Raw genomic sequence first — 24,547 nt, forward strand, 5'->3', positions numbered from 1 at the left:
ATAGGTCTGAGCTATGGTAACCTTTCTAATTGGTCAGTAGTCGAAAATAGATTCCTTAAGAACTGCAAGGAAGGCATGATATCAAACAGTGAAGACAGACCCAAGTGATCACAGTACAAGGGTGTTTATTGAACTTCAATCGGTCGATTGAACACCTATCTGACATAAATCTAAGGATGGGAGCAAGCTACGACCATCAAATAATAATAACGCAGAACTAGTCGAGTCTCTGTCAAAATAAAAGGGCCTATACTAATAAACCTATTGCCAATCCTTACTTCTAAATACAAAAGGGCATGGGACAACAATGTAAGCAAAAAGCAAAGTGTTCAAGAAATAATATGTCAGGACGGTTTAGCAGTTAGCTTCCCTTCCCCACGTTTTCAGCACGGGGCAAAGCGGCCCTCGAGCTTCACACACACACATTCTGGCTTCTCTGCCATGAGGATACAGTTGAAAGCATAGGTATTAGGGCCTTCTGCCAAAGCCTCTTTTCCAATAACAGTCTCTTACTGCAGAGGGCGTGTCGTAACAAACTAATGTCAAAGTTCAATTCGTATCAGGATCTTCACATGCACAAGTTCTCACTTCCAGTGTTCATCATGTGTCTCCCTCCTTCAGGCTTGGACCCCCTTTTTAGCACAATGTCCACATTTGTTCTCCCTCGTTCGGGCTCGGACCATGTATATCCCTAGTTCAGGCTCGGCTTCCTTTAGCACAATGTTCATATTTGGTCTCCCTTGCTCAGGCTCGGACCATGTAATCTCACTTTCAACGGTTTTCTCTTGATATCAAAATCAAAGACATTTGAATGTGTGACGGGTTTTGCGTAAACCTTCGCTGGAGCACTTAGATTCACTTCATACAATGTTCGGCTCAATCTTTCGTTTCTGCCACTTCTTGGTGGGATACCTTACAGAGACCTCTGAATGAGCACATTCATGATGCTGGACCACTCTGCCAACAGTATTGTATCTTTCCTTTTTAAGTTCAAACAGTCATCAGTAGTTTAGCTTTACTCGCGTCTTTCATCGCACACGGTTAACAATGTTCGTTCCAGTGCTTGTTATACAATGTTGTCGCTTGCAACCCAGACTTCAACACAGACCGGTCTTGCATCGGTCTCCCCAACTCACCAGCTGGGTTGATCTCTTTGGCGCTTCTTTGTTCTTGGAGCCAAGGACGATACCACGGCGGCTGCTACTCCTCCCCCTCCTTGGTCAGTAACGCGGGAGGGCCTCCGGCATCTCCGACACACAATGGAGGATTCATCAGTCGTATTTCTCGGCTTAATGCTTTCTGACTCAAAGGTTTCTTGAAAGTAACAGTTTCTTGCTGAAATGGTCACAGGTATTTTCCTCCTTTCGAACCCTTATTGGTTTGCCATCTTTCTCCCCTCGTTCGACTTGTAACTGCTATTCCTTTGTGTGCTTTGCCTCCACATGTGGTATCCCTCATCCTGTAACACCTTTTCCCCATCCTACCAGGTAGGATATGTGAGAACTTTTACCTCCCACCCCTTTCCCTTCACAAACACTTCCACATGGGCAGCCCACTCTGGGAGAAACCAGACTCAAACCCGAGCAGTGTACCTGATGTGTCCTGCTACTATGGTCGGGCAAAGTCAGGCAATTACTGATAATCACTCACACCCGACTTCCATTACACTTCCACACATGGATAAAAGGCAGAGCATGAAAGCAAACTCACAATGAAGTCTCATGTATCCAATATCTGGTCGAGCTGCGGACTCATTAACAAACGGATACAATACATCCGACCTTTCATAACAAATAACAACTGCGCTTTGTTGTCCACAGCGTTGATACAGCTGGTGTCTCACTCCTACTCTCCGAAGACCCCTCACCCAGGTGATCCTCCCGCACTGGTCCACGCCCAGGGTCTGGATCCAAAGGCGATGGCTGGGCCCTGGCCACCTGAGGGAGGGATCCACAGGGACTAGAGGGTGAGACACTTTCTGGTTTCTCACAGAACCTATTGGGTTTACCGACCCCCGAACCAATTCTCCAGCCTGTCAGAAAATTATGCAGGGCAAGGCCAGTTTTCTATTGGATAAGGCTATGGAACAATGCAAACCTGCTGAAATACTGGGATACAGTTAAGGATATAATAGCATAGAGGAGCAATGAGTTTGCCTTGGTTGTCATCCTTGAGAAAGGATCTAAAAGCTCTTGGCATTCCAGGCCTCTGGACCAATCCGGCTGCAATTAACACTAACTGAAAGGGCAGTGTGCAGCACGCTCTCATGATTGAAAGTGAAGCAGAGATTGGAAGGAAAATCCAGACTTCATCCCAATTTCATAGATATTTGGCCAGGAAGCAGAACCAGGGCTATGAAGATTACCTGAACCTAATGCCCCCCAAAGCAATGAGAACTCTCTTCATAAGGGCACGCTTGAGCATAGCTTGGGCATACTGCCCCTAGCTGCTGTGAGGTCCAGGTGGAACACCAATTCTAGCCTAGTCTGCCCTCTATGCTTGGACCCTAGGGATGACGGGTCCATTTCCTCCTTTTTTGCCCTAATTAGGCAGATTTGAGAAAAGGATCACTAATATCTCTTTTTGTCCAATACTCGGTTACTACTCTTGCGGAGGCTGTATTTAGTCTGCCTCGCAGTCAAAAGAGAGCCTTGCTATTTTTACTAGAGGAGGTTTTTTGATTAAGGCATGGTGTATGCGGATGAAATCTGAACTAAATGTATGGAACTAACCTATGACCTGACCTTCAAGCGGGCCCTGGCTAAAGGACATTTTTCTGTATTCATGCTGCTCTATCTGTGGAACCAAAACGTACCCTTAGATATATTGGCATTCTATGAGTCTTGTTGCCGATTACCATCTACCTGAAGGGGCTTGGAAAATGCTGCTACTATTTTGTACTTGTTAAACTATCATGCACTCTAGGCACTTTCACACTTTGCAAATCCAATCGCTGCGTAACAATTCATGTTAGTTCTAGAAGTAGAGCAACATGTACTCTTAGGCCTGTTTCGCTTTATGAGTTTAATTGCTGTTTACCATCTAGCTGAAGTGGTCTGGAAAACGCTGCTATTATCTTGTACTTGTTGAACCATTATACACTTTAGGCATATTTCCCTTTTATGAATTCAAATGCTGCTTAATAAGTATGTGTTGCTTAATATGAAGGGACATGGAAAATGCTGACATTTCTTTGGAACCGTTGAACTATTATGCACTTTTGCACTCTGTGAATCAATTGCTGTGTAATAATTATTGGAAGGGGCAAGATAAACAATGCTTAGTTATGCCTTTATTTTCGATGATTTGATGTCCTGAGATGACACCGTTTTAAATGTGATTACTTTTTAATATGTTGGCTTTTATGGTAAAATAATTCTAAAATACAGCTGTAACGAACGAGCATTATATTAACAAACTAAAAGAGAGTTTTCATGGTTTTTCAATGCAAAGGAAGCACTATTTCACCAATAAATAAAATGCAGAAGATTAGAACAAATGCATTACACTGATCAAATTCCAAGATTACGAAAATTATTATTTTGCAAACTCGCCTATTTTTTCTTTGGGAGAATCAACTATGGCAATCATTGAATATTTTCTCTCTTTCAGTTCCTCTCCGTCTCATTCGCTTTCGCTTCTCAGTCTCTCTCAATATTTTGATGAATCCAACAACCCACAGATACCTTCCACCGTCCCATGGATATATATACACAGTAAAGCAAAGTGACGAGGGCAAAGTAGATCTGCAGTTAAAAGCATCGTCCACCCGAAAATGTGCACAAATAAAATGCCTGAAAAGTAGGAAAAACATTTATGGAGATTTTCCATGAATAACTTAAAAACAAAAGGATACGATCGGTGCCAGGGAACAGGGTTCGTCCAGTCAGCAGTTCAGCCATAATGCAACCTACAGACCATATATCCACTAGGAAATAAAAGAAAATCAGAATCCAGAAACCATTACACAAGTGACAGGTCGAGTGGATAAAGGGGTGAGTGGGGAATGGGGATGAAGGCTCAAGGGTAGGTCTCGCCAAGTTAGAGGGAATGATGGTGGCAGGTCCTGAAGGAGTACGGGAGTAAATATGCAGAGAACATTTAGGTATGATCCTCTATTAGAGAAGCATCATGTATGATCTGTGAGTGCATGGAAGGAATGAGGAGGTTGTGGGTCTAGTTTTGGGGCGGACGCACTGCCGAGAATCTGAGGCTAACAGTTGTGTGTTGGTCTAAAAACCTTTGAAAGAAGTGTTGAGTGTTTATTTCTACTCTATCAGTCACAGCAGGTGTTGGAAAAGTGTTTTTGTGATAGTACTAGGCTTTTTTTGTCCATTTGATAGGGAAACCTTATTTGTGTAACAGGTTCAGGGTTGTTTGTGTGTTTGCTAGACATGGCTGTAAAGTTTGCCCTGTTATGAGCCAGTCATCTTGATAGAGGTAAATAGGAATAGTTTGGCAACAGCGATGTGCTGCCAGTACGACAAGGGTCTTTGTGAATACCCCTAGTGCCAATGCTAGTACAAAAAAGATACTACTTTGAATGAGTAGTTTGTTTCTACCTTGAAAATTAAGAATCGTGTTGTTCCCGGGGACACAAATATAAGTATGCATCTTTCAGGTCTAGTGTGCTCATCTATATTCCTTTTTTGAGTAGTGAAATGACCCCCTGAAGAGTTGACATTCCAAACTTGTCTGTTTTTACATAGTGGTGTTGCGGCCTCAGGTCCAATGCTGGTCTTTTTGTCTCGTCTTTTTGGGGAACTAGAAAATACAGTGAGTACATGCACTTATTTACCTGAAACTGAGAAAGCGGTTCAATGGCATTTTTTTTAAAAGGAGTAGGGTATAGATTTCCTTCTTCAGCAGTGCTTTGGGTTCCTTTACCATTTCTCTGTCTCGCTGTGGTGGATGGCGCAGAGATAGGAGAAACTCAATTCAGTATCTCTTGGCAACTGTGTCTAACACCCACCGGTAGATTTTATGTCCTCCCATGAGTGGGTGAAATTTGTATGCATCCTACTAGAGATGCATAGGAGTGGACCTTCGAGAGTCATTACTTTGAAGAGGGTGATCCTCATGAGGATTGTCCGGTTTAGCTCAGCTTTCCACTAAGCATGTGTCTTATTAGCGAAGAGTATGTGGTTTGCTGAGGCTGCAACCCTTAATACCAACCGGACCCTGTCTGGGACTGCTGCACAGTTGGTTGTGTATATGTTGATGTCTGAAAGGACTGCCGGTTAGCAGGGAACCCTCTTTAAGACACCTGCCTGATATTTGTCCCAGGGTTTGCAGAGTGTCATGGTCGTTTTTGGCTCTTTCTCAAGCATCATTGACTGCTTTGACAAATTATTTCGACTCCTCAACTGGCTTGTCTAAGTGTAACCTAGGTTTCTGGCTTGAATCCAGTTTCACAAAGCCAGGCATGTTGCTTGATGACTGTCACCCTGCTATTGGAGGCCCTCTGTTTCGGCTGCGTCTAGAGTATGTTGAATAATATGGTTGACCTTTTGTTTCCCTTCTTTTGTCATTTTCCTGAACATTCCATGTAGTTCCACTGGAATTGATTTACCCAGATTGTCTAGGTCACCCCATTGTGACCTGTTGCATCTGGCCATGAGAGCACAGTCAATGCCTGCGCTTGAGCTGCAGAAGTTGCTACTTTCTTACCTAATGCGCATATACGCCTGCTCTCTTTATCTGGCGGGTATTCAGTGACCGCCATCTGTAAACCTGCTCTTTTGCGGGGAGTTGCCACCACTAGGGAGTCTGGTATTAATTTTCCCCTGATGTAGGTGGGTTCAGACAGTTTATACTTTATCTCTACTGTAAGGTTCACTGCATTAGTAGTGACTGGTTTGAGTCATGAAGAGTTATTCTCTTTATAATTGAGGGCAGTAATGGAATGCAATGTGATTCTTGCTTCTTTTCCTCGAATACATCCTAGGCCTTTCTCCCTCTATTCGGGATTCACAAATTTAGATGTGGTTTTCTCCTGTTATAATACGCACTGTCTCAGTATTTAAAATTGCATTGTGAAACCTAGGCCTTTCTCCCTCTATTCAGGATTCTCAAAGTTGGTGTGCCCTCTCTCCTATCTTAAATTGTGCATTTTGTGAGCTCTTTAATACCCGAGTTGTCTCATCTACTGAGTGTCCTCCTCTAGTTTCTCCCCCTCACCCTTCCACCTCTCTCCTCTCCCACCTACTCTATGGTGCTCTCTCTGTCTCTCCTATCTTTTCTAACTGCTTCTCTATTGAGTATCCTGCTCTCCTCAATAAGGGCCTCATCACGATTTGGGCGCTAACGCCGGCGCTATTAGCGCCGGCATTAATAGCCCTACCGCCAAACCACCCGGCGCTAATAGCGCGGGATTACGGGTTTGGCAGAACGAGTATTGCCCTTTCCCCACTGAGCCCATTCGGGAATTCCCCATTGGGCTCAATGGGGAATTTTCGCGCTCTTACCGCCGGCGGATTTCCCGCCGGCGGTAATAGCGTGTAATTTCGGCAGATTTCCCCCAGCTCTGAGCTGGGGGGAAATCTGCCAAACCTGTGATTTGGTGGACACTTAAATCCGGCGGTAATAGCGCTACCGCAGGATTTAAGGGTTACAGCCAAACTCGTGATGAGGCCCTAAATCTGGTAAGAAGAAGTTTAAAAAGGACATCCTGGTCTCCAACCCAGGCCTCCCCATCGCTGACACCTACACCAGTGCCTCCTCTAAGGAAACTCTCACCGACATCCTCTGTCGTTCCTTCGCCAGACCTATGGACCCTTCATATAGTCTCTGTGCTCTCTCCTTTCTCCTCTCCTCCCATTAATGGTGGCACCCGTTGGGATGCCCTCCTTTCCTCCTTCCATTCCTCCAAGGTCATCATTAATGTTTACTTCAATGGGACAGTCTTGGTCCAAGGCCCTCAGGCCAACCTTCACCTCTTTGATAGACGCTTCCCGCGCCTCAACAATTTCCTTTCTTCTCCTGCTGTCCCCTCTCCCCTTTCCGTGGCTACCTTGCCTCACCCCTCTGCCTCCTCCTTGGCTACGTTGCTCTCCATATTGTCACTCTAAAATCTCGCTCTGCTGTCAAACACTCCTGATATCTGCCGCCTCCTGGAAGAACTTGACTTGATGTCCTCGGTCTCACCGAGACACGGTTCACAGCCAGCTCTGTCACTAGCTTTGACACGCTCCTACCCAACGGCTACAAGATCCTGTCCGTGCCCAGGTCCAACCGCTCTGGAGGTGGTGTAGCCCTGATCTTTCCCGAGTGGATTCCTGCCTCTGTTACTTCTATGCAGGCCTACTCCTCTTTTGAATGCCTCGTCTGCAGGCCTACTCCTCTTTTGAATGCCTCGTCTGCAGGCTCCCTCCCCTAGCCATTCCCTTACTGTGGCTACTATCTATCGGCCACCTGGTCAAATCTCCTCCTTCCTCTCTGAGTGTGCGGCCCTCTCCTCCTCACTCCTGGCCTCGACCACACAACTCCTCCATCTTTGAACTTTAACATCTGCCTGGATGCCTCCTGTCCTGCTTCTGGACTCTTTCACGACCTCTGCGACTCTCTTTCACTCACTATTCTCCCCTCTGGCCCATCTCACTCTGCAGGGCACACTCTAGATGTTCTGATCTCCTCAGACCTTCTTCTATCTGTCCTTCTCTCTACTCTTCACTCCTGGAGTGATCACTTTCTCCTCTCCTCCCACCTCACCCTCCATACGCCTCAGGCCAAGCCACTTCCATCACTGCCAACCAACTTCTCGGTCATCTGATCCATGAAGTGTGTGTCAGTTGCTGCTTTCGCTGCCAGCTTTTCATCCCCCGCCCCCTTTGGCTGACTCTCACCCTGACACAGCCCTCTCCATGCTCGACTCTGCTATTTCCGATACTCTGGAAATCCTTGCCCCTGTCATGAGAATCCGCCTGAAGCCCAAGGCCAAGTGCAACTCTTGGTACGACTCAGACCTTGTCACCCTGAAACGCAAGTGCAGGGTCGCAGAGAGGAAATGGCGTGCTTCATGTACATCCTCTGACAAACTGGCCTGCCGCCTGCTCCAAAGGCAATATTGGCTCTCTGTCCTAACCAAGAAGAGAGCACATATCCAAGGCCGCGTCTCTGCGGCATCTAACAACTCGGCTGAACTCTTTAAAATCTGCAAGGAACTGGCCAATCCTGTTGCAGTCTCTACCTCTCCTGTCCCTTCCCAGGACCTCTGCAAGGGAATGGCTTCTCACTTCATCTCTAAAACGAAGGACATTCTGTCCTCACTCTCCTCCTTTCCCCCATCCCCTCCCCACTCCCTCATCTTCCTCTGGCCCTTCTGCGGCCACTTCTCCTCCCTCCTTCTCTGCCTTTACCCCAGATCTCCACAGATAAGTTTCTAGACAAGTCTGATCTTTGAAAGTCTCGTCGAAAAAGTTTCACCCCTGTTCCTCCAAAACTATCAAGGACTACATCGACTCCCTGGCTCCTGCCCTGGCTGATTTATGCAATCACTCCTTTGCCACTGAAGCCTTCCCATCCCCCCTGAAGCACTCCTCTGTGCACCCTCTTCTTAAGAAACCCTCAGCCGACCCCACCTGCCCAGCTAACTATCGCCCAATCTCCATCACTCCCTTCTTGGGCAAGATCCTGGAGAGACTGGCCATCCCCCAGTTTAATCGCCACACTGAAGCAGTTGGTTGTCTTCATGACCATCAGTCTGGTTTCAGAGCTGCCAGAAGCACAGAAACTGCTCTTCTGAACATCTTTGAAGACCTGCTCTCCAACCTTGGTGCTAACACCCCTTGCGTCCTCATCCTGATTGATCTCTCTTCTGCCTTTAACACTGTCAACCATAGCATCCTGCTCAATCGTCTCCGTGATAACCTGGGTATCACTGGTCAGGCTCTGGCGTGGCTGATTTATTTCCTTTCTGACCAACCCTCCCAGGTCCAACTTGAGTCCTTCCTCTCCGTTATCTTTTTCTCTACCTGTGGTATCCCCCAGGGATCCAACCTCTCTCCCTACTGTTCAACCAATACCTGGCACTCCTTACCCCACTGCATCGCCGTTCTCTGCCCCAATTCTCAGTGCTATGCGGATGACACCCAGCTCATTTTCAGGCTACCCTCAGCCTCCTCCTCTCCTTCCCTCATCTCTGTCTGTCTGCTATCCAGGAGTGGTGTGCAGCCAACAACCTCTGCCTTAATGCCAGTAAGACTGAGAGTCTCCTCATCGGCACACCCGCTCCCTCCTTTCCTGCAGCTCTCTGGCCGGCCTCTCTTGGCCCTCTTCCTGCTCCCACCTGCAAGGCTAAAAACCTTGGGGTCATCTACGACTCCACAATCTCCTTCTCTCCTCACATCTCTAAGAAGTCACACTACCAGCTGCACCTCCTTCGAGGTATTCTTCTTTTCCTCTACTTCCCCCAGAAGCTCATTGTCTCCTGGTTCTCTCTAGGCTGGACTATTGCAACAGCCTCTTTCTAAATCTGCCTGCTTCCACTCTCCGCCCTCTGCAACTTATCCAGAACAGGACTGCAAGACTTGTCCTTGGCCTCAAGCCTAGGGATTGTATCTCTCCAGGACTGAAATCTCTGCACTGGATCCCAGTGGCTGCGAGGATTAAGTTCAAAACACTCTGCATCGTCCACATGGCCTTCTGGGGCATAGGGCCTCAATACCTTCAACTCTCTCTCCCTAAATAGCTTCCTCCTTGAGCTCTCCGCTCAACCACCTCCAACTCCCTCAGGGTCAGTTGCTTCTCCAAGCAACGAGTTGGTGGTAGATCTCTTTCTTCGGCTGGTGCCTGCCTCTGGAACAGCCTTCCTGCCTCCCTTAAACTTGAGAACCATCTCCGGTTCCGGAAGCACCTCAAAACCACCTCAAAACCTTTCTCTTTGCTTCTGCTTTTTCTCCTCCTCTGCTCTGCTGACATCCTGGCTGTAACTGGAACTGCACTGGCAACCTGGACACCGTCTAATCTCGGGGCCAGGTCCCTCCCCTGCCACCAGCATCACACACCTGCACTTCCTATCTAGCATGCCCCGCACTTGGGGACTGTTTCTGTAGCCCTACAGTCCTCCTACCAGCCCTTGACACCTGATGTCTGCACTTACCCATGCACTTGCCACTTGCTGGCCGTTACTTACTTGTTATCTATTCCCATGTACTGCACTGCCCCTGCCCCCCTCCCCACGAACTTGCGTGATCTGAATGACACCTGGCCTAGTAGGATCGTTGTCCGTCCTACCTTTGTTCCCCTCCCTTGCCTCATCGCACCTTGAAACACTTGTGTATAAGTGCGTTAAAAATGCCATATCATATCCTCAATGAAGCCTATGTTCTCATCGGGATCCAAAGGCATTGACCTGCTACGGCAATTAAATCAGTGTATTGAAAATGATACTCAGCATGGAAGGATGATACTGCTGGTTCACCCTCATCTGGGGATGCATGCCAAATGTCAGGGTCCACATAGTCCTTGGGATCTAGGTGCGAGTTTGTATCACCTGCATCTGCCTGATATTCATGAACAGAGTATGGGTCCTCTTGAAAACTAAGCTGATCCGGATGTCTGGCCTTTGATGGATTTTCTCCATGAGGTGGTGTAGCCTGCCACCTTTTCTCATGATGCTCCATGAAGGGGACAATCTTGGACATTGTTTCCTTAAAATCTCACACAGACCACTTTCTGACACCAAAGGGTTTCCTCAGACGCCTTCGAAATTGAAACCTACAGTATCTATTTTTCGACTTTGACCATTTCGATGGCAACACTATCCCCTTCCTCATCTTCCTAGTCCTCTTCTGAATCTGAAATGTCGACTAATGCATTTGGTTGTATGGCTGCAGAAAGTGTTTTAGTCTCCTCAGTGAAACATCCTTTAGCTGGTTTCCCCTATGAATCGAAATCAAGGTTTGTTTGGGTACTCCTTTCTCAGATTGTGCTTGTGTGGTATATTCATAGGCCTCAATTTCCGATGTTTTCTTTTCAGACTCACCGTGCGCCAACTCAGATTTCATGGCGTATGCTGCCCTTGGTTTCTGCCTGCATTCCTCAAAGTTTTCTGGGTTTGAATTTTTGGCAAGCCCAGCAGCGGTCCTTTGTGTGGTCTCGAGGGTGAGCACTAGTACACAGCTTGTGGGCATCCTGGCAGGGGAATTTGGAGTTGCACTGTGAGCAATAGTTAAACACTGTGTTTTCCATTAGGGCAACAAGGTTTCGATACAGCCTTAGTATAGGGAAGAGGTAGGGTAATAGGCATTCGCTAAGAGTGAGCACAATGTAAATATATTGTTCACCCACTCTCCCTACTGTATGCCTAGATGCAGTTGCAGACACTCTTCATCGGGATCAAGCATCGGAACTTTGCATCGAAGTCTGCATTCTGGCATCAAAAAGGTCGCTCCAGATTGAAGTTGCTTCCAAGTACATTTGCAATAAATGCTAGAGTAGCCCCAATGCCTTGAGTTGAGTGTGCTCTGGGTGTGAATGGTAACTTTGTCTTTAACACAGAATAGCAGAGTTGAGTGCACTGTACAATCCATCTTGAAACTGCTGATTTAGAGGAAGGATTCCTTTCTTTAACAGCAGCCAAGGAAATAAAGAATGGATCCATTTTACTTATTGGCCTCGTTTTGTCTAGGTAGTACATGCCTGCTATCCTGACATCAAGTGTATGGAGGCTTCTCTCTGCTGCATTCTGTGGGTTCAGAACAAATGCTGGAGGTTCCATCGATTGATTTACATGACATTTTGAAATAGATTTTGGAGAAAAACATGGATGTGTTCTTAACACTACATTGTCTTTATGAAGGGTTACAAATGGGTTCAGAAAGGAGAGGTCTTACAGTTCACTGACTCTTCTTATTGAAGTAATGGCTATAAGAAAAGCGGTCTTGAAGATGAGATATTTAAAACTAGCTCTGTGTTCTAAAAGGAGGCCCATAAACTTGGTAAGTATGACATTAAAGTTTTACCCTGGAGGTGGAGCGGAAATTGGGATATATAATCGATGTACCCCTTCTACGAAAGCCTGAACCACGGGAACCATAGGAACCTTTCCGTTCGTCGGATGGCCAGGAGCCCATACCTCACTTTCCTCGTCAGCTGAGGAACATCGCTGTGTCAACTGCAGCACAATCCTATGCACTACCCAGCTTGCCGACGCTTGGGTGGCCTGACCCTCGCATCACGCTGACCCGAATGACCCCAACATCTCCAGCCACGTTGCTCGATCGTATTTTGGCCTCACTTCGCCACCTCCCACCGCAGAACTGTGTGGAGGTTCCCAAAATGGCCACTGTCACCCTTTTGTGTATGGTAGCCTAGCAACCTTTACCGAGGCTCGTTGGAAGAGCTACTGCATTTTAAATTGGTTCCATCCTGCTGGAAGACGTGAGACGGCACTCCTGCTAAGGCACCCGAGTAAGGCACAGGCCGGTCTGTGCCTGTCCGGGCCCATGGGCCTTGGCCCACTTACTCTGCCCTATTCGTAGGCCAGCAGCGATCTTAACCAGCATTGGACGCAGAAGTCTGCTGATGCCCATAACCGACTCAACAAACTTCTCCATCGCGCGGCCCTAGAATATTTGCATCCTGCTTCAAAATATACACGGTACTATCAATCCTTGCTCAACTGAGGTAATTGGCAGCACACCTACTTGCTAACCCTCCATATGTAGATTGTAGTTACCGTACGCATGACTAACGTAATGACCTAACCAAAGGTCGTCATGTACTGCTCGGAATTCATATCATAATATTAGCCTTTTTGCATGATAATATTTTGCATATCGTAATATGTCTGTCTTTGATTCATATGCACGCTATATGCATGCCATAGTTAACCCTCGCTCCCACTAGCATACTATTGGGTATTGCATTCAATTATAAGTCTAGCTTAGACTAACAGATATGCCGTTAGACTAATACATTCAAATAAGCACTAAAAACCCCAAAACAGTTTTACATAGAAAATTGCGAACGTTGCTTACACCGCACCTGCCTGACTACTCAAGGCAGTGCATCATCGTATCCACTATCTATTGACTAGTGTTCTCACTGTTTGCCAATAATGATTGCTATACATGTGCCTAGCACGATTCATACCCACTACTTGCCTACCGTGATTGTCGCACTCATTGTCTACTGCATCTACAGTATAACGTGAATGAATATTGCATCTTCTGCCCACTAATCGGCTAGATTGAGCACCCAATGTACTACCCTGCCTATATATAGAATATGACTACATCTGCTTAAATGCTTGCCTAGACAGAATAACATACTGACTATAGTCCTCACAAGACATTTAAACTGATCCTGCCAGTGCTATGCCAACCATGCCAATAATCAACAGATTACCTTTGCTAAGCATGGACTCTCTTAGTCTAAGAGACCCGCCGTGCACATTAGGATCTTTTACCTATGTTGAGAACGGCCACGCCCGATTACTTTGCGCCCGACACGATCCCCTACCCTGCCCAACACCATTCCTTCCCACAGTGAGCTCGTTCCCCACACCCACACTACACCCCCCTTCCCAAATCACTATCTTCATACAAACTGGGGAGACAGCACGTACATCTGCCTCGTTCCAAGTTCAGCCTACACAACCCATAACCGGCCATATAAGAAAACCTAGACTATCATCCCGGATGGCCCATCACTATACCTATAGGAAAATTATCGTCCATACACTGCCCACTAGACCACTCGCTTGGCAAACTTCCCTAAACACCAGATCTCAGAGCCTGCAGTCCAGGGGCTGCCCACACTAACCAACAGAACACCACTGCCGATAAGATTGATCTATCCAGCACCAATGCCTCGACACTTGCACAATTCACCTACAAACAAGACTCCAAACCCTATGACCCACAACACCCACACCACAAAACCTGGGGACATTGACTCAGCCATAAACCTGAAAGGTGCCCTTATGAATGCCAGATCCATCACAGCCCATGCCCTTGACATAGCAGACCTCATCAAAGTCCACGACTTAACATACTGGCAATCACAGAAACCTGGCTGCATTCAGCCTCAGGCCCTGCCCTTTCTCTAGCCATCCCTGAGGGATAAACAATATACAGGAAGGATAGAACTACCTCCAAAAGGAGGTGGACTGGGCCTTATAGCAAAAGAGATCTTCAACATTAGAATATCAGGAGAACCAGCCATCACTTCGGCCGAAGTGATCACCTTAAAAATTGAACTCACCTACTCCTGTACCCTACACATTGTTTACAGACCCCCAAGTGCCCCATTCACCTTTGAAGATGACATTATCTGTCTCTAAGCTCACAATATGAAACCACAATCCAAAGTCATTATATTAGGTGACTTCAACCTTGGTCTCAACGATCCCTCGGACACTGACGCAGGCTTCCTTGCTGAATCCATGAAAGTCCAAGGCTTTAAACATCGCATCAGTACATCTACACACAAAAAGGGTCATGCCTTAGATTGGCTTGCTGATATTAACTGCGCCACGAATATCACATCTAATACTCCATCACCTTGGTCCGACCACAACACCATAATCTTCTTCATCACCATAACTACTAAATGTCCCACCACCCACCCTACCATCCAGAAGCTCTACAAATATCAATCGCAATAACATGCTCCCTCTTCTAGCATCCCTAACGAACTCTACCTACTCGGGAGACGACCCATCCTCACTAGTCAAGCTATATAATCAAATTCTGCTAACATCCATGGACATAGTTACGCCCTTGAAATCTAAGAAAATAAAACCTAAAACTCATACCAACACATGGTTCACATCAGAACTACAAACAATACGCGCAACTAAAAGATCTACAGAATGCAACTGGCGGAAATCGCCAACATCCATAAATAAACCCATCTTCCAATCTCTAGCCAATAACTATAAAGAAGTAATCACCAAAGCTAAAAGTAACCTCTACAACACCAGAATCCAGAATGTCCAATCACGCCCTAAGGAACTATTCGCCAACCTCCGCAAGCTCGAATCACCTGCTCCATCCCCTGACCATTCCATCAAAGACCAGCTATGGGGAACTAATGTGAAAAAAGCACTAGCAGACAAAATTGCCCTCTTGCCTAGTAAAATTGAAATTAAAAAGTCCAAACTCAACCTTCACCTAGACTACCAACCTATACCAGCGACTCTAGAACCACTTATGCCCACTAAATTCACATTTAGGTCAGTGACAACAGAAACTATCAACATCATTAAAGGGCTAAAACCATGCAGATGTAAAAGCGATACTTGTCCTGCCACATTGATAAAAGAATGTGCACATGAATTAGCTCCTCTCATCAACGCCATCATCAATAGTTCATTTGACTCCAGCTCCATACCAGACTACCTAATAGAAGCTTGGGTACTACCTTTGCTAAATAAAAAAAAAACACCATTGACCCTAACATCCCAACCAATTTTCGACTGATCACTACAATACCATTTATATTAAAAATCCTCGACCGTGCAGCTTATCTTTAGATCCAACAATTCCTGGAAGCTAACAAACTATTAGGACTAGGACAATCAGGATTTAGACCTGGCCATGGTACAGAAACTGCCCTACTGGATCTAAAAATACAGATGGACCAACTCAAAGACAGAAAAGACTTCTGTATCCTTCTTCTATTAGACCTCTAGGCTGCCTTTGACCTGGTCAACCACAAAATCTTATGTCACCACCTCGAAACTGCAGTACACTTCTCATCAGAAGCTATCAAATGGTTTGATTCCTTCTTTCCAATCGTACAATTACAGTCACTTCAACCACAGCAGCAGCCTCCCCAACCCCAGTAACATGTGGAGTTCCACAAAGCTCATGCGTATCATCAACCTTGTATAACGCTTTCACAAAGCTCTTATTTGACAAACTAGATAATGGGTATCATGTATACCAATTACGCAGATGATACGCAAATACTAATCCCTATAACAGGATATCATGACACTGACACTTACAACCTTAACAAAATATACCTTGCCATCCAGGCCTGAAAAAATGGAGCTCATCCCAATAGGAATTAAAATCTAAACTAGATAATTTACCAAAACAATACGACTCCTTTACTATTGATGGCAACAAGATGCATGTCACCAAAGAAATAAAAACACTGAGAGTGTCTACATTGACTCATCTCTCTGCCTCACCAGACAAGTCAATGCCATTGTCTTGTCTGCAGCCTACACGTCCAAACTTATCAGATCTAGCAGACCTTTCCTCTCAACTGACAATAGTATCACATTAGCAAGAGCCTTGATTCTCTCTAGGATAGATTACTGTAACTCACTGTTCGCAGGCACCAGTATGAGAAACATCAATAAACTTCAGGTAGTACAAAATATTGCTATTAGAGCAGCATTGAACATACCCAAGAACGAGCACATTTCCTCCACCAGATGACTCCTACATTGGCTCCCTGTCCATGACAGGATCAAATTTAAAATCCTCACTCTTACCCACAAATGCCTGGCCAACAATGCACCGGCCTTTCTCAGTAAACAAATCACCAGAACACACTGCAACAGACCTACTCACTCCTCCTACTCCAACCGTATCACCATCCCAAGATTTAAGAGAGTAAAAGCAGGTAGGTCCAGCTTCCTGGTAGTTGCAGCTAATTTATGGAACTCCCTACCACCACACTTAAGAAACGACCCATCCTTGTGGTCATTCAGAAAAAGTCTTAGAACTAGACTATTCAATTTAGATTCACACCAGCGATAGACTAACGAGCCTTAGTTTGTATTCTTCATGTACATATTGTCATTATCTTTCTGTATGCTCACCTGTCTGCACCCATCTTATGAAAGCAAATGTAATATGCAACATGTATCAAGTTACTTGTATGCTGTACCAGTACCCTACTGCAATCATTTTCTTAAGTAGGAGCGCCTTGATGCGTCTGGGCTAAGTGCACTTTATAAATGTAAAACAAACAAACAAATAAATAAATAAACCTTCCACCAAGAAACGTTACTTTGTGAGGTGGAATATGCTGAGAGTGCAGCTAGGTGGACTAAGAGATTTAAAGACTAAATCCAAGTCCCAACAAATACAGTAGATAGAGTATGATATTAGAAAGTGCACAGTCAATGGGGTTGACGTTTTTCCTTTTGCCCCACAAGACAAAGCGCTTCCACTTGTTGAAGTAACAATGTCTTGTGTTCAGCTTACTTGCCTCTTAAGATGTTCATGCATCGTTGAGGTCATTTTAAGTGACCAAACTCTAGGACTTCAGGAGCCAAGCTGCTAAATTCAGTGTTTGAAGACACGATGGAGTGTTGACCCCTGATACTGGGATAACATATTGTAAGGGCTCGGTAGTTTGACTGGTGGGCAAAGTGAAATTTGGAGCAGTTTTGAGAACCAAGTTTGGTGGGCCCACATTGGAGCTATCAGGATCATTGGGAGACACTCCTGGTGCATTTTGTGTATTATCTTGTTGAGCAGTGACGTTGGGAGGACCGGGAAGGGGTATGGGGGGGGTGGATCTCTCTGACCAACTGATCCACAGTGCATTGCCCTTGGACCCTGTCTGGGAAAACCTGGATGCTTCATCGTGGCATTGTGCATTCTTTTGTGTTGCAAAGAGATATATATCTGGTCGCCCCCATTCTTTGAAGACACTGCTTAAAATGTCTCTGTGTAGCTGCCACTCATGCTCTGAAGGAAGCTGTATGTTTGTGCTTAACCAGTCTACTAGACATTTGTGTTCCTCTGGAACATGTTGTGACGGGAGGAATATGTTTTGGTTGAGGGACCAGTTACACATTCTTTGGGCTAGTTTGGACAGACTTAATGATTGTTTCCTGCCTTGTTTGTTCATGCAAAACATGGCTGTGGTGCTGTCTGTGAGGACCAGAACCGTTTTCCCCACCAACTGATGTTGAAACGCTATTGGGCCTTTGAGAACCGCCAGTAATTTTAGAAGGTTGATATACTTCGACATCGATTGTGTTCACATGCTGTGCGCAGTTTGATGGAGATATTGTGCTCCACACCCTGAAAGCAATGTGTCTGTTGCTAGAGTGGCTTCTACTGCAGGGTTGAGAAAGGGTTTTCTTTTTAGCATATTCTCCCTTGACCATCACTGCAGTGCTTGAAATAGAGATTGCGAAACAACCACTAGATCGTCCCAGTGACTGCTTGCTTGAGACCACTGTTTCGCTAGCCACTCTTGCAATGGATGCATGCGCAATCTTGCGTACGGCACCAGAAAGATGCACAAAGCCATCATCCGAGAAGGGTCACTGCCTTTCACACTGTTATATGATGACCGGTAACATAATGAGGAATTTGAAACAGCATGTTTTGGACTCTTTCATTGCAAGGAAAGACTAAGGCGTCTTGTGTCTGAATTAGTGCATCAAGGAACTGTTTTACCTGATTGGGGACGAGACTGGATTTTTTCTCGATAATGGTACACTGGGATGGATTGCCTGCATAAGTGTGCTGCCACTACTGCTGGTACCTTGTTGAATATACCCTTGACGCTGGGAAGTGCGTGTCCACTATCCGGAAGGAAGTGCAAGTACTTTCGGTGCACTGGCAGCAATGAAATATCAAAGTATACATCTTTCATTTCCAATGTTGCCATGTAGTCTCCCCCCCTTTTTTTTTAAAGGAGGTATTACCTCTGGTTGTCATCTGAAATGTTTGCAGTTTGACATATGTGTTTTCAGGTTGCATGTTTAGTTAAGTCTTTTTTTGGTACAAGGACGTATATTGAATAAATACCCTGGTTTACCTCTTGTGGAGAGGCCAGCTCTATTGCTCCATTTTGCAGCAGATACAGATTTTCGGCACTGAGAATTAGCGGATGCTCCAGCAACATTTTTTACTGTGTTTTGGCGGATGGTAGAGAGGTTTTTCTTGAAACTCAATGGAGTAGCCTTTGGACACAGTTGACATCGCCCACTGGTCTGTTGTGATTCGCTGCAGAGCCTCTTGTGGCTGCAACCCTACCACAAACTCTTCCTCGCATAACCTGTGTGAAGGCTGGATTAAAAAGGGGTGGATTGTGACCATCAGGAATAACAGAGAAGATGTAGATCCCTAACTGCAACCGGACTGGGATGTTCGTGGATAGCCTTCCCCTCGAAAGGAATGGCGAGGGCTAAAAACCCCACGTTGAACAGAAGGCTTATTTGAGATTTGCCTTAATGTTTTTAAAGTTTCATGCTCTGTCTTGGCATTTATTAGAGCATCATCTACTGCCTTATGTGAGGGTGTAGGAGTAGGACTCGGACACAAGGGTGGTGTGTTGATTGGTAAAGACTTATTAACAACAAAAGAACAGGGGTTTTGGAGGAAATCCTAGCTAGCTCTATTTCTTAAAGGGGTTTCCCTGCCTCAACAAACGTAGCTAATGAAACGGTCTGTGTCAGAATGTCCAAAGTAAAGTTCAACATTCTGTGTCCAAACCCTAACCTATCCCTCACCAACTGAACTTAAAAGAAGGTGAAAAGGGAGAACGCCTTTGTGCTGGTCACTTGCAAACCTACTTTGTAGTTCTTCATCAAAGTTCAAATGAAAAAAAAAGGTGCTCCAAACAAATTAAATTCCTCCAAGTTCAAAGGGTTGTTTCCCTCCACCTTTAGTCTCTTCTGGTTCACAAAAATGTCTCTTCTCTTGGTTGAAAGGAAACAGATTCCAGACCCTGTTGAGCCAACCTGGTTCTCGGAGCAGTGACAATAGGAGCAGCCTGAATACTCTCTTTCCAACCTGAGTCGAGGGTTCCACACCCTTGTGAGTAGCCCTGGCTTCCAGGTACTGCGACAAAGAAGAAAAGGATTAAGAGCTTCCTCCGAATTGCCATGGGTCCCGGACCCTGTTCTCAGTACCCTCTTGGTTCACTCTCCTGCCAAATAGGGTACTCTATGTTTTTGCGCTCACAGTTCTCTTTATCTGACTTCACTTTGACCCACAGCTGTAGTTTACTCTGCTTCCAAAGTCTGTGCATACCACTCGGATGTACAAAGTTCATATTCCTCTTCACTGCTCTTCTGGTTAGATTTCCCCAGTGTGGGTCCCAAACCCACTTCTGATCCTATTACTGTGTCTCAGTGAAGGGTTGTTAAATCCTTTTCTTTGGGCCTCATGAACCCTCAATCTCCCCAACCCTGGGCTTAGCCACCCTAGTGTGCCTGCAGGGTCTTGTCCGGTTGTTCGCGGGCGTTGGTGAGATTTCTCCGAAATGTGCTAATTCCTCTCTAGCTTAGAGACCCACAGCAACTTTGCTAGATTTTGAGGATTTTTAATCTGGAGAGAGTGAGACCCTTTTTTTTCCCACTCCCACTCCCACTCCCACTCCCTCGTGCATTTTAATGTGCGTTTCTTTTGGTTATGGAGTCTGACAAACTCCATAGGCATCACCCTTTACGTTGTGTCACACAGCACCTTCAGTGCAGTGGCACAGGGAAGTCTTTAGATTTCCTCAAGGTTTAAATACCTTCTCTTGGATAAAACTACTGTTTCCAAGAGCAGTGGAGTGAAATTGGCTCCACTTACATTTGTAACTTTCTAGACCCAGCACACACTATCTTACAATAGGTTGCTGAAGGGGTTACTTAGTATCCCCTTTGTCTAGCTGCTCATGTAACAATTTTATGTTACCCTTTCCTCGAATGAATGGCTGGTGGCAGTGGTTTACTTCTAACTCCCGTGGTGTGCATTTACTGCGTGCTGCGTTCGCAGCTGCAGTAAAGCACCCAAGGGCAACATTTTCGTCAAAATGGCCCCGGTCTCCTTTTTCACCATTTCTTTGTGGAAAGGTCCTTCTTGAGATTTACTCTGCGCGCCAAACCAGGTTTGGTCCCTTTGTTCGTTTTGCCTTTGTCGGGATTCACAAATGAAGCCCGCGAGGGAGGTGCCCTAAATTCCCTGTGCTTAGTCTCCTAGGAGACAGGAATGCACTCACAGGTGATTGGCCTCTGGCTATCCGGCAAGGACAGCCACCCTGATGGGTGACTGACAGCTAGGCTGGAATGAATGGGAGAAACCTTCATAAAAGGCTAGGCTTTTTGCCTTGGAAGGCACAGTCGACCACTGGACAAAGGAATCCGAAGACGAACTTGGAAGAGACGTCTGCTGCAACTCCTGGACCGTTGGTTTGCCCGGTAAAGCCCTGCTGCTGTGCTGAAGCTCCAAATTCGTATCGACAGAAGCCCCTGCAAGGACGACTTCTCCCTTTGAGTTGGTGGGACCAATCAACTCCAAAGTAAGCCACCTGGACATCCTATTGGAGGTGGTTGAAATGCCACTGCAGTTGCTGCTGGAACCGAAAGCCAGGGAGAGGAACACCAGATCGTGTGTGTTGCTTTTAAGATGGCTAAGCGCTCCAGGAAGATCCTCCGGACTCCCAGGAAGCAGGACTGATGGAGCCCGAGCCCACTCAACAGAGTGCGGGACCCCAGATGCAAGGAAAGCCCATCTCGACAGCCAGGAACTACGGTGTTGATATTTGTGGTAGATGCGAGGAGCTGAAACACCGAAGTGCCACTTGTTTGAAGATTGCCGGTTGCGGTCGGTGACCGTCCCATTGCAGTGCAGGAGTCCCCAGACGACCTGCCTCTTGTCCCCACGACTGAGGCCCAGGAACAGCAGGATCTGCAGAGCTGCACAGGAACAGCAGCCAGCTGCTGCACTTTTCTTCAACCTAAAGGTACGGTACAGTCTAAGAGAACTTACCTCTTGTCATGTAACCTCACTTATCCTCATTGGAGACGTGTCTTAGTTGCAACTGTAGAGTTGCTTGCAGCTTCTCTACCTCACAGCCTAATCAGCTTGTGGCCCTACTTTGATTTCTTCTATTCTACCAAGACTTTTTAAATACTGTGAAAGACTTTCTACTTACCTGCAAGAAGTGTTTCAGCTCACCTCGACTTTTGCTAACTTAACATTGGCTGGCCTGACTCCCTGAATGACTCTTCTGTCTTCTGCTTGTGTGTTTTGCCTTCCATTCACGAAAGGGGTTAGCCGACTTTGCATTGGGGGGTTAGTTTGAAAGTACCTGCCTGCTTAAGAATAACTGTGTGAATACTTGTTTTATACTGAACTCTCTTCTCTTTAACACTCCTCTCAAGAATATTCTAAATGCAACAGTGATACATAAACTATTGAAGTTACCTGAGGGTGTAGGATGTGTCCGTATGCCATCCCAAATGGCCATTTGCTGATTTAAAAACTAAGAGTGTGTATTTTAAGTATATTTGTGTGTTGTTTTAGATTGCCCTTCTGAAAAAGGCTTATCCTAACTGACTGTTAAATAAATTAATAATTGTTTAATCAAGAAACCTTGTGTGTAAGAGTTTATTTGAATACTTGCCACTGTGAATCTCTGTGTAACTCCCCTACAGCTCTCATTGACCCCTCTTGAGATAAGCCTGGCTGATCAACACGCTACCAACCTGGGTAGTACACACTTATACCAAAGGTTGTGTTCCGATTGCCAGGAGGTCAGAGTTGTTGTAGTGCACCCAAAGGGTACTGCATACAATCTTACCTAACACCGGGTTCGGCATGGGTTTCTCCAAGTCCAGCACCCTTGGTTACCGGTGAGTGCAACTCCTCTTCTCCGGTGTGTTTCCTGCTTCGCAGGTCTCTCGCGGCTGCGCTTCTCTTCCGGACACCGTCTGCTTCTCTGATGTGCCCTTCTGTGCGTAGCCTGCTGAGCTCTCGGTCCATGCCGAGATGAAGACGCCATTGTTTGCTTCCCTCTCATGTTTTGAATGACAGCTAGCCAATCGGATCATTAGAGAGACTAGAGGGAGTACGTTAGTTTGCCTCAATGATTCTCCGTGCTCTAGGCCTCTTCCCAGTGGCCCCTACTTGGGATAGAGAAAAATGCATGTGGCTAGTGTGGTAAGGGAAGTTTGAAAAGGAGAGGTGGAGAGATTAAAGGGCTACTGCGTTCCCCCAGGCTCGTCACTATTCTCAGGGGGGTCCTCCCTCCGACTACCAGACCCAGGGGGACTCTAAGCTAGCGGTCTCTCCTCCCTGATCTCATGGGAAGGGGCTCCCAAAAGCAGTGACGATGTTTAGAGATTCGTCACACTTCCAAATAATACATTGCTCTCTATGGGCATGTTAATGAGAGTGGCTGGGGTTTCCAGCTTGAAGCCAGAATTACGAAGCCAAAACTGTCATTTTAGCAGCATGCCGTGTGCCACTATCCTTCCTGCTGTTTCCGCAGCATCTGAATTATTCTTTAATAATGTTGTTGGCAACTTGTTTGCCTTCTGATACAATTTTTAGGATCTGAGAGCGAAAGAGTTCAGAAAGAGAGTCTAGTTGTTCCTGGACAATATTGCATTTTGCTCTACTACAGCTTGCTAACAGAGTATTACTAGCAATTTCAACCTGGTATGCCGCAGAAGTAGAGACTTTTTACTTACATCTTTTTGCTTACAGCTTTTTGCTTTCTTTATCAGGGGGTGCTACAGCTGACGCTAGTGGTGTTCCGACCTGTTTTCATGGGGTTGTTACCATCAGGAATCAGGTTTGTGGCGGCCCCTTATGTATAAAGGGGGAGTAGGAGCAGGTTTAAACGTTTTTTCAATATGTGGATTTACTGCTCTAGTAAGTTAAGGGGTGATTAAAGAAGGTTGGAGGTTGTACATGTTTGGTTATAGACTGTAACCTAGGAATACATTGTCCCACAGACCTTTTATCATTAAGGATGTCACTGACAAAATGTGTATCCTCAACGGACTCATGAGTTTGTATTTTGAAATGGTGGGCGGCTTTCTTAAGTAGGTCATTATAGAGAATCTGGTCGTCTATAGGGGAGTTAACGACTGGTCAACATCAGGCGATGGTAAAAGATAATTATCTCGGTCGTCATCAGGATCGTCAGTGGGCTCATCATATAAAGTCTCCTGATCATCAAACACATCTCAATCATCTTCTTCAATAGGAACTATATTATGAGATTGTGAAGAGGGCTCCCCATCTAGTCTAGGCAATTGCGTTGGTGGTTGATCCTCACCCATGTCAATGTACTTTTGTTTAATTGGGTAATATTCTAAACAAATGTACAAAAGAAGAAACCTTGTCCATTATCTCTTCATAATGATCTTTTGTCCGCACACCTGATCTAGGCATATCCTTTAATGGAAAAGCAATTGCTTCAGGATCATTAGGAATGGGATCCCTATGCAACGCTTCAAATAAGGGGGACGTAGCTGAAGTATACTGTGTGTCTTTTGAAAAAGTATCTGACTGTTTTGTCGGCTGTTTGCGTGACTCTTGACAGTATTTTGTGAGTCTCTACTCTACTGGACTCTTTCAACCGTCTGGACAGTTGTTTCGGCACCTATTTGGAAATCGGCCTTGAGGAAACTGTAATCACTGATTTTTTTATATGTGGAAGTGGGCGTGGAAGTGGGCGTGCGGTGTCGGTTTGCTTTTTAAGTCTTTCGCCAAACGTGGCCCCAGCCAACTTAAGACGCGTCAAGCTAGAAACACCAGATGTGCCTCTACCATGTGCCTTGTTTCAATGGGTTGGTCAAAGTCTGGCTGTGAGTTTAAGATGTTTGTGACCCCTA

The 24,547-nt window shown here is 45.8% G+C and overlaps 1 protein-coding gene across 2 annotated transcripts in view; it reads right to left on the reverse strand.

Annotated features, from left to right (window-relative positions):
• The window catches only part of MAPK14 (mitogen-activated protein kinase 14), a 376,319-nt gene that overhangs the window by 120,923 nt on the left and 230,849 nt on the right, over window positions 1–24,547 (reverse strand). For both annotated transcript variants that reach the window (XM_069633433.1, XM_069633434.1), the window contains exon 8: window positions 3,857–3,928. In XM_069633433.1, coding sequence (XP_069489534.1) covers window positions 3,857–3,928 — 72 coding nt within the window. The remainder of the gene's footprint in view (window positions 1–3,856; window positions 3,929–24,547) is intronic.

Source organism: Ambystoma mexicanum, chromosome 13 (genome assembly GCF_040938575.1).
Source record: "Ambystoma mexicanum isolate Mex_15411 chromosome 13, UKY_AmexF1_1, whole genome shotgun sequence".
NCBI classification, from domain to species: Eukaryota; Metazoa; Chordata; class Amphibia; order Caudata; family Ambystomatidae; genus Ambystoma; species Ambystoma mexicanum.